General features: G+C 35.5%; 1 protein-coding gene across 6 annotated transcripts in view; it reads right to left on the minus strand.

Moving 5' to 3' along the window:
* Nucleotides 1–20,494, minus strand: part of EML5 (EMAP like 5) — a 98,765-nt gene that overhangs the window by 40,590 nt on the left and 37,681 nt on the right. For 5 of the 6 annotated variants that reach the window (XR_013182868.1, XM_054634768.2, XM_054634765.2 and 2 more), the window contains exons 9-20: nt 20,208–20,464; nt 18,025–18,237; nt 16,961–17,128; nt 15,539–15,645; nt 15,097–15,215; nt 9,302–9,488; nt 7,449–7,554; nt 6,079–6,172; nt 4,139–4,239; nt 3,742–3,944; nt 2,532–2,643; nt 1,489–1,616 (exon numbers count right to left, since the gene is read on the minus strand). Coding sequence is in view for 5 of the 6 variants with exons in the window: in XM_054634768.2 (XP_054490743.1) it covers nt 1,489–1,616; nt 2,532–2,643; nt 3,742–3,944; nt 4,139–4,239; nt 6,079–6,172; nt 7,449–7,554; nt 9,302–9,488; nt 15,097–15,215; nt 15,539–15,645; nt 16,961–17,128; nt 18,025–18,237; nt 20,208–20,464 (1,795 nt within the window). In the remaining variant the exon portion in view is untranslated. The remainder of the gene's footprint in view (nt 1–1,488; nt 1,617–2,531; nt 2,644–3,741; nt 3,945–4,138; nt 4,240–6,078; nt 6,173–7,448; nt 7,555–9,301; nt 9,489–15,096; nt 15,216–15,538; nt 15,646–16,960; nt 17,129–18,024; nt 18,238–20,207; nt 20,465–20,494) is intronic. The other variant, XM_077180597.1, reaches the window with a different exon arrangement.

Genomic DNA, 20,494 nt, shown 5'->3' on the forward strand with positions numbered 1-20,494 from the left:
ACAGAAGGCTTCTGCAAAATAATCCTCACACACAAGTCAATGTCACGGGCAGTGGGACTGAGTGCACCCTCAGCAGGTGTGCAGATGGCACTATGTGGGTGCTGTGGGGTGAGTGAGTGGGGTGCCCAGCAGGCTGCAGGGAGGGCAGCCCATCCAGGGGGCCCCGTGCCATGGAGCCCAACAGGGCCAAGTGCAAGGTCCTGCATGTGGGTCAGGGCAATCCCAAGCACAAACACAGGCTGGGCAGAGAATGGACTTAGAGCAGCCCTGATGAGAACTTTGAGGTTTTGGTGGGCAACAAACAGGACATGAGCTGGCACTGTGCACTTGCAACCCGGAAAGCAAACTGTATCCCAGGCTGCATTAAAAGAAACTGAGCAGCAGCTCAAGGGAGGTGATTCTCCCCCTCTAACCCACTCTGGTCAGACCCAGTACTGTGTCTGTCTCTGGAGTCCTCAGCACAGGAGAACATGGCCCTGTTGGAATGGCTCCAGAAGAGGGCCACAGAAAGGGTGAAAGGGCTGGAGCACCTCTCTTATGAAGTCAGGCTGAGAGAGGAGGGGGTACTCGGTCTAGAGAAGAGAAGGGAGGTCTTGTTGCAGCCTCTTAAAGGGGGCTTATGAGAAACAATACTAAACCACTTTTTAGTTAGGTTTAGTAAGGTGACAGGACAAGAGGTAATGGGTTTAAAGTAGAAGAGGGTAGATTCAGACTAGATAGAAGAAAGAAATTTTTTATGACGAGGGCAGTAAAACTGGAAGTCCTTGCCCAGAGATGTTGCAGATGCCCCATCCCCAGAAACACCCAAGGTCAGATTGGATGGGGCTCTGAACAATCTGATCTATTTGAAAATGTCCTTGCTTACTGCAGGGGGCTTGGACAAGATGACCTTTAAAGGTCCCTTCCAACCCAAACTATTCTGTGAACAAGTTTTTTTCTTTATCTTAGGTTCTAACATTTTCTTTTAAAAAATACAGTTCTTCATGTATTGCACTGGCCACTCAGAAAGGAGAGAGTCCAGAGATTTTTACTTAACTATGAAATAAAAAAATATGTTGATGCAATGTAAAAATCTGTTTAGTAGTCAATCTTTTAAATATGCAGTTGCTTGGTATGACAAGTTATTTTTACATAATTACAAGTAAAATCTCAAAACAAATGACAAGGAGACAACTTTTATTTAGCACTCAAGAGAAGTTAATAAGGAATTTGGAGGAAGATCTACTATTTCAGACACTTTTCTTATTTTTCCAAAACAGATCTATGATCTTGGTCTGCTTGGAAGGATAAACCCATTGAACAAACTATTAATGAAATTCTATGTTCTGTCTTGCTCATTAAGGAGTCATACTGGTCTAGTCTAACTAAAAGTGATAGTAACTCACTGACTTCATTAGTAGTTAAAGTGCTTCTTATGGCACAAGTCTTTACTTGAGAAATAAAATCATGCTAGTGGTATGACATATTTGACTGCTATTTAACACATACCTGAACCAGCAGAGTTATTGGTCCACTCTTATCCACCTCCAATATTTCACCATTCTTTGTGCCCACTAGAATATGACCATGTCCTAACGATATGGCACGTATAGAAGGATTATCTTCTAAGAGGAGACCTAGAACATTAAAATGTTAGAAGATAGGATTCTTAACTATACCTTAAAGAGGATTTTTCACACTTATGCACATTACATTCTCACTGTAGAAAAATCTACTTTCTTACTGCAGAAAACGTTCTTGCACAAAACAATGTCTGGATTCATTTGTGAGGGATCAGCAATACATCAAGAAGTTTAATAGGCCTGACTCTGTGCATGTTAGTTATCAATTACAACACTATTTGCCTCCAATTATGGTACCTCCAATTCTAGCTTCTTGTAAACAAGCTATGAGAATGAGATGCAAATCCTCAAATCATCTACTTTAGAACCTAGCAAACATAATGTTAAGGGAAGGAGATGGAAGAGAAAAAACTATCCAGAATGAAAACACTGGGAACTGTAAATTAGCATTAAGATCAAGAATAAGTGGTAGAAATGGGAAAAATAGGAATGAAAATGTTCTTTAATTATTTCAAAAGACATAGGCATTTACAGAAAATTAGCTACTAATACCTTGCAAAACTAAGCATAATTCTGAATTCCTTCCTTTCTCGGAAACAAAAAAGATAAGGTAAGATACTTAATGATCAGAAATATAAGAGGCTTTTTGCTTCCCACTTTAATAAAAACAAAACAAAGCAAGAAACACCTGGATGATAAGAAACTTACAGCTAGACCAATTAATTTAGGCTAATAGTAAACTAAGTATTATGACCTGCACCCACCAAATGTGCAAACTGACCCTACAACACACAACTCTACTCCCAACAGAAAAATTACTTACTTAGAATCAATGAAGCTTAAAAAAATTTATTTTAGTATTCATAATGTCAAATGTGGATTGCCTCTTACTTGGAAAGCAATTTTGCAAAGATTTCTGAAGAAAGTACTTTAAAAATAGAACAAAACATGGGATAAAGTCTGTGTTACCTTTGGATCCAGGAGCCAGAGCAGCCCTTTTGATGGCATAGGTTTTGAGACAGCGTTCAAAGGTATCATCCCAGAGAGCCACTACCCCATCCTTTCCTCCAGTGACAAATCCCTGGGGAAAAGAAATAAAGATCACCGGTTATATTTGATTATTATATTTCCTTACTTTTTCAGTGATTTCTGCCAATACTGAAATGGACTATACAACACTTTAATGCACAGAGCTACAGATGTTAGAGATGAAAGGAACAGGAGCAACAGAATGAGTGATTTCTCTTCCTGATGAAGGCAGCACAGTTCTGTACAGTGCATGTACACCGGCCTGGATTTAGAAGTTCTAACCTGTATGCTTCTACCATTCTAGAAAAATAAGAACCAACATATTATAGCGTTTTTCCCAGATATTTAGCCTCCATATCACTTTGGCATTTCTTCTTATTACTCGAAACAAGACTTAGTACTGTTAAATTTGATTAATGCTTATATTTTTAAAATATATGCACATTTGTGCCATCCTGTCTTTAAAAATTATATACAGGTATTTAACAAAGCAACAGGTATGGTTAATACTGAAATCATTAGTTCTTTCCTTTGGAGCACTCAGCTCTTGTAGTATGAATAACATGTGTTGTCCAATGCTACTTTTCTGAAATGCAAATATTAGGAAGTGGAGTGACTTGGTCTAACACAGCAAAACACCAACATAACATTAAAGACACACAACATTAAAGACAAAAAATAATCTAACTGGAACACTCATCCATATTTAAGTACATGCTTAAAGGCTTTCCTGGGCTAAAAAGAAGCCAAGAATCTGGAGAAGGTAGTTAATGATATATAGACTGAATTTATCTATTGGTAGACAGTAATTACACTACAAAATAGTACAAGCATAATCTCTCTCACAATCTCACATATTCCATTGAACATACTGATGCTTAAATCAATTCCTGCTATTTCTTTAGTAAGAGCTTATGAAAATAACTAAGGTGTCACTGGCCACAAGGGTTTGAGAAACAGCATGCTACATAATAAGAAACTGCATAAACACTATTTTGCACTACTGCATAAAACACTACTTTGAATCGGGACCACGCAAGGCTTTTCTGTAATGAAAATAAGGACATGGATTCCTGGGTGTGGGAAAGGTTTGGCTTTATCATAGACTCTTTGTCCAGACATAAAAAAAAGCAATGAGCAGTTTATTTACTTTTTCCAATGCGTGCATGCTGAACACAGGACCATCATGTGCTTTGACAGTTTTTATGAGAAACACATCTCTCCAAATACACACATCCCCCGTGGAGGTTCCCGAGAACGCCATCTCTTCTGTCCAGCCATACACTGCACACATCATTGTGTCAGTTCTTCCCAATGCACCTATGCAGCCCTTTCTCCCAATTAGTCCTCCTCCTGGTTCAGACCAAAAACAAGCCATTAGACATCTGCTTGCAACTATAGTACAAGAACTATATAACCATACCCACAGCAACAAGTCCTTTTCTTTTAGTCCACCCATGCTCCCCAAAAAAATGAGATTTAATACTATAGAAAATAGTTATACTGTTGGTAAAAGAATATGTTCTAATTCTGAAAAGTGTTCTTACCTGCTCTCCGCCAGAATTTCATGTGTTTAATTCCAACTGTAATCAATTTATCAGGCATGTAAGGATTAATCTTAACAACAAAAATCTTATCTTTGCTTCCCCTGAAATGCAAAGCAAAATCATTTAAATATAAGTGTAACTCATAATATTTTTAAATAGGACTGGGAGCAGTTTTTTGTTTTATTTTTATGTATACCTGCTCTATCTTGCTAACATTTACTTTCAAATCATTACTAATAGTTTATAATGAGGAAGTAGAAAACTAAAGAAGCAACATACTGTGTCCTGTTCTATTTTCATTACTTTTCAGTTTCCTAGGCAGATGAGTAATTATGTGACTTCAAAGAGGCACAAGGAGGCATTTTCTTTGCAAAAGAAAATGTATTTCCATTAAGTTTGGGTATAAGGAATTTAGATCTTTGATGGCTCATAATGATACTTAAAGGAGTGAAGTCAAAAATCTTATTTTAAGTTTGTTTATCTTGGAAACAAACTGCCATTGTCATTCACCATTTAGCTGATTTTTTTCTGGTTTTTTAGAAAAAAAATTATGCTGCTATTACATCTTTGATGGAAATTACAGTTAGTTCTAAAAACATTAAGACCTCTTATGTTTTAGATTTCTTACTAGCTTCTATAAAACTAATGCTTTGCTTCAGTCCCACATTTTGAAAAGCAGCTTTCAACTATGTTTGCCATCTATACAAAGCAATGCTTATAGATTGTTTTTCTTTACTTAAAATGCAGAAGAGCACCCAATCCCTAATTTTTGCTCCTTGTTCAAAAGGGGCAATAATCTTTTATTTCCTGTCCTTTCAGACCACTAGATGAACTAGTGGCTGAATGCATTAAACAGTTTCTTTCCAAACTCACAGTCGTCTTCAAAGTACAGATGCTGCTCTCAAAAATTCTAATCAATTCCTTCAATTTGTGGGTGGGAGAATTGAAAAAAAAATTAGGTGAAAGGCAGATAAATATCTTCAGAGAAGCCAAGCTGCCTGGGCTTTTGACAAGTAACTGGGAACGGAATATCCTTCTTTATCTACATCATCTATTCAGAATTTTCATTCTTTAGTGGATAAGAAATTCAACATGTGTTTAAAAATAAAATGAGTGTCAATTAAATTAAAGAGCAATAATGGATGAATGGGAAGTTGACACTTTTTTAGCTGTACTGCAGAGAGTAATACATCTTTTTAAAATCTACCTAGAACAACGTTTAGAGTATAAGCACTGGATCCAGATAGAATGGGACAAAACCCACTCACACCACTGCTTTATTTAAAGCAATAGATCCTTAGGAGAAAAGAAAAAGTCAAAGGTTTAAATAACATTAATCAAACTTAGAAATAGAATTCTATCTTGTAGATTAAAACAATTTAATAAACATGTATTAAATAATCTGCGCAGACACAAAGAAACTTTTGAAATATTTAACTTTTGTATACTACTTAGACCAATTTCCTGTTCAAAACAGAGCTGACTTCAAAGTTAGATTAGGCTGGTCAGGACCCAGAAAGAAAATGGAAAGAACCCTGAAGAAAAAAGACCTTTGCAAAACAACTGCAAATGACTATTCCAAGAAAGGTGTGACCTCTGAAGAAAAAGATCTGAACATGCCATATATCACCACCTTTAAGAGGGCAAACACAAATGCATAGAGTTTTAAAGAAAATATTTCAGAACACAGCAATGTCTCCTGTGCCATCTTTCCTCACCAGGTGAGCAGCCACTGTAATAGTTCTGGTTGCCTATCAGACCTTCATTTACTTCTTCCACAGAAAGTTTTTAACATTACATAAACGTTATTGCCTGCATCACGTATGTAATAGAAACTGCTAATTTATTAGAGAACTCTTATTTTTTAATGAATATATTTTTCTTACTGACATTTGATAGTAAATCTAGGTACAGAGTTTAAAACATAGTTAAATTCCTACCTTACTGCTGAAAGCTTTTCTCCTTTTTTCCAGTCCCAGAGTACAATAGTGTGATTATCATCTATGCCAACAGAAGCCAATCGTTTCCCATCCGCTAGAATAATACATTTATTATTAAGAGAGTAGATAGATAACTATGTTGCAATAATAAGAAACCATATTAAAAATATTATAACTTCACAAATATAATAAGAATTTACAAACAAGTAAATAAGCAGATGGTGTTTTTAGAGGCATGTTTTTTTATCCATTTGCTTTTAAACTTGGATGAAGCGTAGCACTTTAAATTATCCTGTCTCAAATTAGAACTTAGAAGCTCTCTGTTGATATTAAATCCCTTGTTCTGTTAGCTGTTGACATAGTTGCACAAAAACATTCACTACAGGTTGTTCTTGTGAAAATTTCATGTTCACTCTGAAAATCTCTGTTCATTTCTGAACAGGAAAGCACTGAAGCCATACCATCAAATTTGTGAAATGCCCTTAAACTTAGTAGTACTATGAAGTCTTGGAAAAGTTTTGACACACATTCCACATAAACTTTCAATAAACAAGCTGTTTGTGCTCACTCTAGATCAATGACTTTCTGACAGGTATCCATTTTTGGAATTGCTATATATCCATGCCAGAATTTGAGAAATGAGATTCATATCTCGAAAAAGGATAAACCAAAGTAAGAAGCATCAAAAACCTCAAACCATTCATCTTTGTGCTCACACATTGTTGCTGTGAGTTCAGAGATTTTATCCAAGAAATCCAAACAATTAAAGAATGAATAGAAGCTAGTGGAGCAGAGGAAATTTAATATTGGTACAGGAATTCAATGTAGGGGGTGTAAAAATCTCAAGGGATTTAACTGATATTCTTCTGTTAGTTTAAAGTGGAGACAGAGCCTGTGTTTCTGTACAGAACTCCCTGACTGGACTTCCTGAATGTTTCAGTGTGCTTTCCACATGGCTTTCAGGATTTCATTTAAAGAAGAAAAAATTGCACACCTGATCAATTTGCTCAAAAAAGCTTCTTACACAGCTGTAAAGCAGACACAACACTCCAGATCTGTACACCTGCCTCATACAACCAAAAGAAATTCTGAAGTGCTCAGCTCAGCTGTTAAACAGGACAGTAGCTGTTCTTGCATTTCCTATGTGCAAGACTCCAAAGGAGGTTTTCCTAATGAATGTTCATTATAGCACAGCAACTCTCATTTGACATTGAACACTTGAGAACATTTTAAATACAAAATTTGCAATGTAAAGGAACCCCCAGTTTCTCAGTAGAACTGATTATCTTGTATCTTCACACAGAAAAGGGAAAGTGTAAATACATAAATAAATAAATAAATAAATAAATAAATAAATAAATACTTATTACCTGAAAAATCAACAGCACAAACACCATACTGGTGATAGCCCTTTAATACTGAGAGTGGCTTTATTGTTTCTGTATCCCAAATGTGTATTGAGGAATCTCGACCAACCTGAAAGTATACATATTCATAGCCATTTTTTTCATTTCTCAGTTATTTCACACAGTTGTTTAAAAAGTATTAAGAATACTTCAAAAGTATTTGAAAAAAAATTACAGTGATAGAATTTGCCTAGTATTACTGTTGTCTGGCCAGCAGAATATTATTCCTTTTGCTGCTTCCCAAAGACTATTTCCCAGCTGACTTAGGCACATTATTCACAATTAACTAAAGTCCTCCTGTGGGGGGGAGAAAAAAAGCTCTTCATTGATTGCACTGTAGCATATTTACTCCATCAATTTTTCATCAATCATTCCCTGTCTAAAAATAAAAGGCTATTTTTATTGCTAGTATGTCAGCTTCTCTACGTTTCAGAAATCAAGGTGACTTCTGCTGCTCCCTGCTGTCATTACAAGGCAGATTCTAATACACTGACACCTGTGGCACAGAAATGCACTAGTGTAGGCAACAAACCTGGTAAGAAATGCAATATAACTTATTATTTTCAACTATGCACAAAAGCACTATTGGCCAGCACTTTAAAGATTATTTGCAATTCCAAGGGTTTTGCACCACACTGCACAAATAAAAGGGTTGCAAAACCAGAACAAAACTCTCTTTAATTTAAGTCTCAGAAAAAAACTAGGATCTATTTCTGGTTTTTTCACAAAATTAACGTGAAATATTCGTAAAGCTTTTCAGAACATCCACTATCAGGAAGCTCTGAACCAGGGTGGTATGAGGAATTTGATTACTGCATTACCTCATGTAATTTTAATAGTTTCCTCGTGTAACATAGTATACAACAATATGCAATGTGTATGTATAAAGTAGTATATAATGGAGTGTATCTTTCTGCTGACAGCAAAAGTTATTGTAAATTCAGGGACATTTTTATTCACAGCCTTTATTACTCCAAAATTAAATCAACTCAATTCTTATATTTAGGGCTAATTTCTTAACTGACCCACAGAGTTACGTTAATCTCAACATTTTTATAGAAATCAGGAGCATAATAAACAAAAGCTTATTTCTAGTTAAAAATTCAGCTCATATATTTTCCAATTTATTATACAATAACAAGAGCAACAATGATAAAAATGATAAGCATAAATAAGAAACCATGAAATATCAGCTCAAACCTTCAAGTCCTAGTGTATAAATATTTACCGGAAGAATTGTTTGTTTGAAAACATGAGTGAAAATAATTTATCCAAAATAACTATCTAGCAAAAGATAAAATTAACTATTATTAGTATTACAAAATGAATTCAAGCAACATACACTCCTTTGTCGTATGCACAATCAGTACACAGTTTGTGTATAGGTGATGATGAAAAACATAATGCATTAAATGGAATGCCAGACTAACAACAACTGCTCACTTCATACTGTAAAATAGTAAATGAATGCAATGCTAATATAGATAACTTCACAAAGCAGATGTTAAAAAAATATATTTTATCTGCATATTTCCTCTACCTTTTGTCAAGAAGCCGCAACATAATGCCAAATAAAAAATATTAATCTATTCTTAGTTTTAAATGATGTTCAGAAAAACTATGGAGACTATACTCTTACCATGATACAAATAAATGTAAAAAACACTCCTGTGTCAATTTTTTACCACTATTCCATCTGCAACAGAAATGCAGTCCTTCATCTGAATAAACATACACTGGATGCTCTTTCCCCAAGACCTTTCTAAATTCAGTAGTAACAGCTCCAGATTGTTATTGTGGACAAACAGGAATCTCACCTGGCCTGTTGCCACGTAGTCCTTGAGGGGGTGGATGGCAAGGCAGAGGATGTCGTCGTCGTGGCCCAGGTAGAAGCGCTGCGTGTTCTGCTGCCGGTTGTACACCACCCCCAGTGCCGCCACGTGGTACACGATCTCACCCGTCTGCGTGTAGAACAGATTGCTCCGGCAGTCATAGCCCCTGTAACTGAGGCAACAAAAAAGGTTGGTCCACCAAAGCCATAAACATCTACACTGAAACTGACATCAAGTCATGCTGGTGAATTTTGTGCGTGTAAAACTCACCGTTACTTACCAATTCCTGTTTTGGGGTTTTACAATTATGAATATACTTCCCATTCTTAAAGGAACATCAATTTATCAATCTAATTTACTACTCAGACATCAGTACTAGAAGCACTAGTTTAAAAGTGGCACTTGATTGTTACTTTCCACAGCTAGTTTACAAGAGAAAGTAACAGCTAACAATTTTTTCAAACCACATGGAGAAGTTGGGCGTGCAACATGTAGTTAAGTAAAGAATGTCCAAAGTATTAGTTTTGGCTATTTCCTACTGCTCAAAAATCAGGTAGCAAAACATGACCATTTCTGGAAACTTGATAAGAGAAAAAAATGCCTTTTTTATAGAACAGTTTCTTTTTCTGAACTTTGTGCTCTCGTAGTGATACAGGAACTGGCATGAGTAGGCCAATTCCCAACTAAGGTCTGTATACACTATCTCTGTACACTCATTTCTTCCTAGGTGTGACTAAGACCATGAAGTTACATCCATCTTTCCTTATGTACACAGTGCAACCATATGCACTGGGGAAGTAATGAATCTGTAAGGCAGCTGACCAACTTCAGTTTAATGAATATTCCAAACACCCCAAATCCATGTTTGTAAACACTAGATCTGTGCATCACTGGAAAACAGCAGAGCACATACTTGGAACAGATTTGAATATAATGTATTTCAGTTGGCTCACCTACAATACACAAAATGGTATTTATGTCATTGTATGTGATTAGAGAAAAAATTACTAAGATCACCACACAAAGTTTTTAAACGGACCAGCAGACAATCCAGGCCAACTGCTCCCCAGAAGAAGAATATTGTGTTCCATGAACTTGCATTTCATTTTGGAATGAGAATTCCAAAATAGGATGCAAGTTCCTGAAATACAATATTCATCATGAAATTCCTCCCTGCCCAGTTCTAACCTGCCCAGGTCCCTCCAGATGGCAGCACAGCCATTGGGTCTGTCAGCCTCTCCTCCCAGCTTTGTACTGTCTGCCATACTGTGAAGTCCAAAGCTGGGTCTCATTAGATCACAAAAAAAGAAAAGTGAACTTCTTAAACCGGTGAAAACTGTGATAGCAGAGAAATAAAGCATTTAAATAGGGCTCCCTTCAACTCACTGTTTAGACTGGTATTCACAAGCAGACTCTTAACTTCTGATTTGGTCCTAGTCCAGCAACTTTTCGGTGTCTGCTGAGTTACTGTCCCTTCAAGATCTCTAGCAGAATCTCTCCTCACATTTGATCTGAGGCTCAGCTGTGTCTCCCTGCTCTTCTCAAAGTGACCAACAACCTAGACTCAGAGTACAACTGCAGGCTCTTCAGTCCTGTTTTCTTCTCCCTCCACCCGCATCCTTCACTAACTGCCTCCCCCCACAGCAGCACATGCAGATGTTGGGAAGCTGATTTCTGCCTAACCCAGAGTGCTGTCTGCTTGCAGCCTTCTTAGATATACAGCCACTAGGTTTCTAAGGAACAGAATATACAATGACCTACAGTAACTATGAAAAAAGGAAACAAAAAAACCTATCATGGTATGTAACATCACCATTTTAAGTACATGACAACACTCGGTGAGGGGCAGGGATTATAAAGGCAGGCACAGTGCCAAAAAAGATACCTGAACCTATAATTGCTCAGACATCATTTTCCTGTGCTTCACACTGCACTGTGCTCTGCTAAACATACTAGATTTTCTTTGAGAGCACAAAGTAATAAAAAAAAAAAAAAAGCCAAATATTCACCCTAAAGGAAAATATTAAAAACACAAACAAACAACAAAAACCAACATCTATGAAAATATGCATGCTGAAAGAAATACTGGACATTGAGGAATTTCTTGCAAGCTTAGCAGTCACCTATAAAAGTAAAAGGTGTGAAGACAGCAAAAGGGTTTCAGGTCCTCCTACACGCAACCCAGAAACTCAGAATTTTCCCAGCTCATCAGAACAATTGCCTGTATACCCTAAATTAAACCTAGTGGAACTGAGTACGTTACTGCCATGTATCACAGGACTACTCAAAATATCCAAAATGTATCTAGGATGCAGGAAAATAGTTCTTATTATTCATAACTTCTTGTGATAGAAGTTAATCTTAGTTAAATTCCTCTAGTTATTACAAAAATTAGTACAATCGTTTACAATTAAAATACAACATATTTTGCCAAAATTTAACTAGTGCCAACAAAGACTCTTTGTCACCATATTAAACACATTTGGGCCAGTTTACTAACTCCTTGAAAATAAAGGTACTTTTTGCCAGAGGGAAAGTGATGGGACTAGGTTAAACAGCAATGAAAAGCATACTGCAATGTAGAAGATCATTCCCTAAGAATATTCTACACTGTTCCAAAATACTTACATCTCCATATTATTAACCCAATTTAGAACTGAGATTACTAGCTAATCTCTAAAAAAGCATTAAGAGAAATAATTTATTCACATGCAGAAAACAAACCAAAGAAATTTACAAGGCATCTTTATTAGCAACGATAAATTAAATAATAATGAAAGCAAGCTCTGTATTGTTGTTACTGAATAACATATAACAAGGCACAATAAAAATAAGAATGCCATAGTTAATTATCCAGGATTGATTCAAGTTAATGATACAGTAACTATCAGAAGATGTAGCTTCCTAAGTGCTACACAGGGAAAAGAAATTGCTATTACCAAAGTCATGAATAGCAGGGGCTGCATTCAATTTGAGATTCAGACATGTAAACATAGGTGCTCACAGGTTTGTTAGATACATTAACTCCTACATTTTAATCAACACTGTTGTAGTCAAGAGTCAGTTGGACCTGCAGGGCTGCTCAGCTGGCCAACCACCAGCATTGCATTTTACCTGAGCCAAATCACTCCTTGTGCTCCACTGATTACTGACTGAATCTCCAATGACTGTGATGGAAGTTTAGATATACACATAAAACCATTTCCTTTTGGGAACATCACTGTGAATTCTGTAACCTGAAGCTGAACCCTACCCACATCTGAAAGTTACACATCTATATCCAGCTAACAGGCAACTTCACAAGTACTGTCCTCTCTGGGAAAAGAGTCAAGGTCCATTGCTTGTCTAATGCTGTAAGAGTTTCAAAATTTGCATGTTACTCCTCAAAATATATGTGGGAAACTTCCACATGTAGTCCAATCCTCCCTCAAAATCTCTAGAAGAATCAAATATCAAAATGAACATGACTGAGAACAGAGTCTTTAGTACAAAGGTGGAGACCTAATTTTTAAAAAAAATATTCTGCCTAGCAGTAGTTTTCTCAAGAGGACCCACTCATAGGCTATTCCCTTCAGATGCTATTTGCAGGTGTTTGTAGGAATCCATGCAAGATGTTATAAGGCTCTCCTTACAGAGCATTCCCATGTCATCTTGAAACTGCTACCAAATTTGATCTTATGGTAAGGTTAGTTTATTGAATATCCTGAAATTCAAACTAGATTGTGCTTAAATACTTTGAATATTGAAAAATAATTCTATGATTCTATGAATATTCAAAAATATAAAAAAATCATTCTTGTGAATTCAACAGCATAGCTCTGAGAGAATAGGGGACGTGAGTATTACATGTGCATCTTTATTTCCTGCCAGCAAAAAGAAAGCATAATAAGTATTGAGTCCAAGAAAAAGGTTCTTCTGAATAGTTCATGTTTCTGAGCCACCATACAGGAATAATCAAAAAGAGGCCAAATTTGTACACCAATTTAACAAAGTGTTTCTGATCATGACTGAATCAGATCTCTTAGAGAAAGACACAATTGAACCTCTTAATAGAAGTCCTTTCCTCATCCATGTTAGTCAGAATGTGGCTCACATACTCTGAATTTTATTACCTTCCAAAACAGGAAGTAACCAGAGGTTTAAGAGGTTTCTTACAAGTTATCAAGAGATTTTTAAAAGTTTGTCATTCACGGCAGTTGACAAATTCAAAACACAACACCAACAAGCTCAAAAACCAAGAAAGGAAGAAGCGCTTCCGATTCCCCTAATTAAAAAAAAAAGCACCACTTCTTACATTTTCAAGGAACATCCAAGACATTTCCATTGCAGCTAAAGAAAGATGAAGCAAAGCAGACTTCCTGAATCAGAGAATATGCCTATTACTCACTTGGATGTGGGTCACTTTAAAGTTAACAGCCTGGACATTGAGAAAAATCTGTTGTTCAGCATGGATTCTTCATTAGTTTTCTTGATGCCCATAGGGTAACCAGACAGAACTCAACAGGACATTCTACTTCTGGTCATTCCTGGATATTCAGGTCAAGCTTCACTTCTGTTGTGAAGGAAATAACAATAATACCAAAGATCCAGGGCCCTTGCTTGTGCTACATCTTCTTCAGGATCATTTGGTTTTATCCTTAGACCAAGTTTTAGAGACTACATACAGCAGCTACCCACCTTAATGCATTCTCTTTACAGATAGAAAAATCTTCAACTGAGAATTTGGAAGCACCAAAAAGAGAAATAAAAAACCCCAGCTCTGTACCAAGCTTCCCAGCTGTCATAATTTTCAAAGCTACTATATGTCTTCTGCAGACAAAGTTTCTGATTTGAATATTAACTATTCTTAGCCAATTAATTTATTAAGCATTGCATGTGGAACCTACTACAATTGTTTAAGTGCCATTATAAAGGCAGTATCAGTAACTTCTCCCTGCATTTAGTTAGATCTGAAAAGAAGCTGTTTTCCTGCAAAGAGGTATCTTTCGAAAGGAAAACTTGACTTGCAACATCTTACTTGAATAAAGGTTTTGGTTTTACTTTATATCAAGAGAATTTATATTTCTGATCATTATTCTAATGTAGTAACATCTAGTACCAGTTTGCTTTAAAACACCACTTCTTTTTTCTGATAAAAAATTCTTCACTTACGAAGAATTATGAAAAACTACTAATACTAAAGATGAAATTGTAAGATTTCAAGGATGCATCCAAAAGTCATTCTGCGTCTCAAAATAGCACCAAAAAAAGAATAAACTCATTTTTAACAAACTTACTAGACCTATTAAGAATTACATTTAATTCCTAAATTAAGAAAGGACCATGTAAGTTGTTTCAAACTAGGTACAAACAGTTTATACTTTTTTTTTTTAATAAATCACTGCTAGAAACACCACTGTCCAGAACCCAGTCATCTTCAACTACATGAAGTTTCTGTTCTAGCTATCAAAATCATACATCAAAGAGAACTACTGCTTTCCAGATACTGAAAAGTATGGGTGAGATTACTGAATACTTTATTTAGTCACTTGTATTCAAGCAACAAGTACCAGCTAAAGTTTGAGTTCAAATTCACTTCAGAATTCATGTGTAGAATTACTATGCTGGCATCAAAGCTTTCTATTTATTTTGCTTAAATTTATTTCTATAGATATAAATAAAAATAGCAAATCATAAAGCAACAGGCATAAAAGTCTTTAATCAGATTATTAAATTATAAACACCAGTCTATAAAATCAAACAGTCTGCTTGTATATTTTAAAGAATGCTAGTTTGCATACCCATGAACAAAATGTAGTCTTATACTGTTCCCTGGGGCTCGCTCACGTCTCTTAGAAGCTGCACTTTTTCTTTTTTCTTTGCATTGCTCTTTAAGTTGAGGTAGATCTTCTTTGTAAACCTTTAAGAAAAAGCATACATAACTGAAAAAAACCCTCCAATACCTACAGCTGGTGACTATACAGTGCAACTTGGTTGTAAATTGCATTCTAGGATTACATGTAATAATTTTTTTCTGTTACTATTAATATCTTAGTTGTAATTATTAATTAATCATTCTATGTTAATAAGCTTGTTCTTTTGAATACATGAGGTAAGAAAACTTCTAAAGGTTTTGGTCAGTTCCCGTGCCATCTCCTCAGTCCTGAGATTTCAACAGTCTTCATAAATGACCAACATAAACACTAGGAAGCTTCCAACTGCCATGAAAACTAAAATCTTTACCTGTCGACGATAGGTGATCTGTGTCTCTTGCTCAATTTCAGAGTCCAGCTCTGGAACATCAGACTGATCTGAATCTGATTCATCACTATTAGAATCAACCAGACTCTCTGTCACCAAGAAAACAGAAATAAAAAATTAAGTAACCTAAATTACAAGCCAGAAAATTTAAGCTAACAGCCTAAAGTTTCTGATTTGATTATCAATGCTTATCAGCTACAACATAACATGCTAATAATTGACCAGAACAATTCTGCTGCCACATAGGAAATAAGCCATAAATACAATAATTTTGGGTGCTGGAGTGAGTTAGTTTTCATTAACTAAAATAATTTCATGAGCTTTAATGTAGGAGGAAAGGAAAAAGAAGATAATTAAATAATCAGTATAAAGCAGAAACTAAGACTTGCACAAAATTAACAAAGGGTCCAAGGAGAAACTTATGTTAAAGTGAGCCACTGATGCAAGTAGAAATTCTTCAAATAGGTTAGGAGGAGGGAAAAAATTATAGATAGGAAGAAAGAGGAAAAATTTATTGTGACTGCAGAGAAAAAGTATAGACACAAAGTTTGACATGTAGGAAGAGCCTATTACTGTCTCCTTGTGCATTTTTCACTGAGAAGTTCAGACCTGCATCTGTATTTATTTACCTGTATGCTAAATATACACTGATACATATTCATCTGATCTGAGCAATTAAATGGTGAAACAGCCTATTTTATTGTAACTATATTCTCATTTCCCCAGATGATTCTCTAAATTCCTTTAGGAATTTCCAAGGGAGGCACTCAGTTAACTGTTTTGATTTTAGGAACCACATGAGAATAACTGTTTAATTAGTCACTAGTGGAAACATGATCTTCATTTTTTCCCAAACACTAAACATCTATATTCTGCCTAAAAAAAAAAAAATCAGCTATAATACTTACACTATCATCTAAATACTTCAAAATTTTAAACAATTAGTATAAAACCGTATTTTTCCAGTGACAATTGAGCGTGCAGTTGTTGCCAATTTAGTAAAGGGTGATATATATACAGAATTCAGAAATTCCTATCTATGTTTGAACTTTTAAAATTTTTCTTTGTAAAAGAGTCACAGCAGTGAAGGTTTTTCATACCCTTGCTAGGCTGAACACACAGGTGTGATGCTTTGACCATTGCCAAATGCCAGCGCACAGATTTTTTAAATCCTCACCAAAGATCAGTTAATGCCAAACCAGGACCACAGGGTACTGGCAAATATTAGACAACTCTATCAGGTGCTTCAGGCACCTCCAAAGTTTAAAGAACAACAACTGTTGTAATTGAGCAGACTCTCAATTTTGAATATTTATTTCAATACCATCACCAAAGAATTTTATTTCTCTTTTAGCCTCCCTGCCTTCCACCCTTTTATGGTGTTTCTTTCAGTTATTTCCTTACCTTGGGGTGCTATATGAAGAGTGTCCTTCAGCTTGCGGTCGGGAACAAACTTCCACTGAAAGACAGAGTGATCAGCTCCCCCAATGGAGACAACCCACTGGTGATCATGAGACCATCTGACGTTTGTGACATGAGCAGAATGACCAAGATATTTTTTAAACTTTGCTCCTAGAACAAGAATAAAAATATCCCTCAATATTTGTGAAGTAAATGTTTCAGAATCACCCCATAAAATCATATTAAAGAAACCATAGAAAAAGTAGTGTTTAATAAACACTGGTATTTTAATGAATAGCAACATTTTTTTGCAGTTTTCACAAATTTCAATGTGTCTATAAGATACATTTTTTAGTTTAGGTTCCAAAATATAATAACTTAATCAAGTCAAACACAAGAACAGAAGACATATGATAATGCCATATGAGGTGTACCAGAGATTTAAAAAATTTCACTGTAATAATTTTATTTTACTTTTTACAAAGTAAAATTATTACTTCTACTTTGAAAAAAATACAGTTATTTAAATCATGTATATTTAAGTCTATGAAAACACCCCCATATACATGCTTGTAGCACAAGTTCCCAATGTACAATGTCAGTGCTAAGCATTTCTGACAATTCATCTCCTCCCATATTTAGCAGTAGAACTGGCTGTAGTAGTACAGCTACATCCAGTCAACATTTTCATGGCTACATAACCACAACACAGTCATTGGATGAGTTACTGAAATTAAGTTCCTAACAGCACTCCATTATAAGCAATCTTTTTAGATCAGAAAGGCTTCGTTGTTTCAGAGCTGTTTGAAGAACTTCATTCTCCACACCATTCAATTTTAATGCTGGCTACAACTGCATGGATAGGTCTTAGGATATGTCTTCAACCTTTATGTATTTAAATTAACGTTTTGGGTGTTATCTTTAAAGACTGGTATTCCCACATTTTGTTGAACTCATTTTGAAAAAAGTGATATTGAAAACCATTTCATTTTCCAGTCTTCTAGTACATTTTTCTTGAATAGTCACAATTTTAAAATATGCATATAATTGAATTTAAAAGGCACTACCTTTTCTTAGACATGGGTACCGAAAGAGCTTTACTATTCCGTAATCATCAGCTGTAACCATAACTTGACCAATAAAATTCGCATCCACAGAATTTATATCATTTATATCAGAATATTTGGGCCAGATTCCATTAACTTCAAGGCCAGAAACACAGGTCCATGATGCCCACTGAATGCCTTTCAATTCCTCCTTGTTTGTTACTTCTTTTCCACCTAAGCAAAAAATAAAGAGCCATTTCTCAATATTAGCTCACGTAATTTTAAAGAATGCAACATTTTTAAAAACTCTCTAAAAATTGAAACCAAGTACAACAGAATTAAAAACTGACTTCTGAAATGGCCCTGATCTAGTATTGCCTATTATGACTGACAGAATCAGTAAGAAGACTTCTCAAGACTATTTAACAGAAGATCACAGGTTTGGTACTTTATAGTTTTTATTATTTCTTGGTATCTGCTTGAGGCTGTGTTACTTTTTTAAATGTTTATACATGCAATCATTCTGAGATAAAGTTCATAAAAAATTCTGCTGCTGAATGATTGTAGAAACTTGGATTATTTAGAGCAAGAACTGAAAAACTCACATCTGGCCACTGCAAATTACTAAAACCACCTATTTTGTGCTTAGATCCTTGTTCCATTATTTCACACCAGCTCTATCTGTAGTGAGATTGTCCTAATCTCACAAGGTAAGAGGTGAGGAACTGAGTCAGACCAAAGGCCCATTAAACAGTGTGCTCTGTGTGTTCTGGAAAGGCCAGAAGCCAAGGGCTGGAGCAATGCAGGAACAGTGAAAGCAAAGGTGAAAGCTGTGAGTCAGACTGAACACACACCTGCAGAAGGTGAGCAGGACAGCAATCCACTTCTCAGCCTTTCAATCACTAACCCATGTAAACTATGATCAACAATACTGCTAATATCCATAACTAAGTCCTGCAGCTCTTGTGACAGACAACTCTGAGCTCCTTAATTCATTGTGGAATTTCAAGTGTTACACAATTTGATCATTACTTTGAAATGTATGGGAGATTCCTCTAACTCCACTGACTTTGATAAACTTTTTTTCATAAACAAGGTTTCACAATCCCACATTCTAACATATGAAGAAACTCCAGGTTGAAAGCTGTCTTACAACTTCAAATTGCTCATTCTGTGTCTATTTGTTACTGTCTAATTAAATTCTCACAATCTTTTCTTACACATCTTCTGCTGCATTCAATGCACAGAATCAAAGTTGGGCATAGAATGAATGGAATGTTTCAGCAGAGAATCATAAAAAGCTCCAAGAATCTGTGAATAATGTACAGAGCAAAGCATAAATCTTTATAAATCTGTATAAGAATGAAGGGACAAGATAAAAAGTGGTGATAATACACAGTTACTACAAATAAAAATACTACAAAGATGAGTGGAAAGAATACAGAATATTACGTAAAGAGTGTATGCAACAGACAGAAGTAAAACGTTGTGATAAATACTGCCACTGGCATATTCTAAAAAGGACTACTTCAATTTCAAGCTTTAAGGTAGCACTATGTGCATGTCCTCTACAGAAGGAACTACCTTAACAGAAATTATTTCAAGACTGTGGGACACTTCAGTCAAGTTTTCAAGAAAACTGTTTTGAAAACACTTGCAATAATAGGGTTATCACAAAGTTCCTCACTGTAAAAGCTCTTTTAAATTGAATTCCTCAGTCTGCTGCATAGTTTTAGACAACCAAATGCCTCTTCTGAGCTGCAACATACCTATTAGTCCACACACTTTAAAAACCATTCAGTGTAATAAAATAATAATTTATTTATTATCCAAGCTCTATAAGAACAAAGCTATTAAGCTATTGCAAAATTTAATTTAAATGCTGCATTTTAATTCTTCTAAAAAAGTGGGAGCAAAAATTTATTTTCAAGAAACAAAATAAATTATAAGGCAGCATCTCTAGTATAAAAATATACATTGGAAAGAAGACTAAACATATAAGGATAAAAGTATTTCAGGAACTTTGACAGAAAAATGCTGCACTTACTCAAATGTGGCAAATAATCTTATGAACTTACAAAACCCTTCATCTATACCCCCATGCTTTGAACCAGGATTTACATTTGTTTTTTTTTTTTACAAAACCACTATATGTTATTTCTGTTATAAGTAACAAATAGCATGAAGGCAACCCAGAACCTTACCTGGCATTCTGTAAAAAAGTCTCTTTCCATTGCCATCATTGGTCTGTAAGTATTTACTGTCTGAGGACCAATCCATATGTGTGATGAAGCTTAAGGATCCAATACATTCCCCAACTTTCTTGTATCGCTGAACAACACCATATATATCCACAGAGCTGTCATTGGAGCCAACAGCTAAGAAATTCCCATCTGGAGAATATTTGAGTTCATGAATAGCTTCTTTCCTGTCTTTGATATGAACAACCTCAGTCATATCTCTGTAGTATGAAAGAAAGCATGTCATAAGT

This window comes from Agelaius phoeniceus, chromosome 6 (assembly GCF_051311805.1).
Source record: "Agelaius phoeniceus isolate bAgePho1 chromosome 6, bAgePho1.hap1, whole genome shotgun sequence".
Lineage (NCBI taxonomy): Eukaryota > Metazoa > Chordata > Aves > Passeriformes > Icteridae > Agelaius > Agelaius phoeniceus.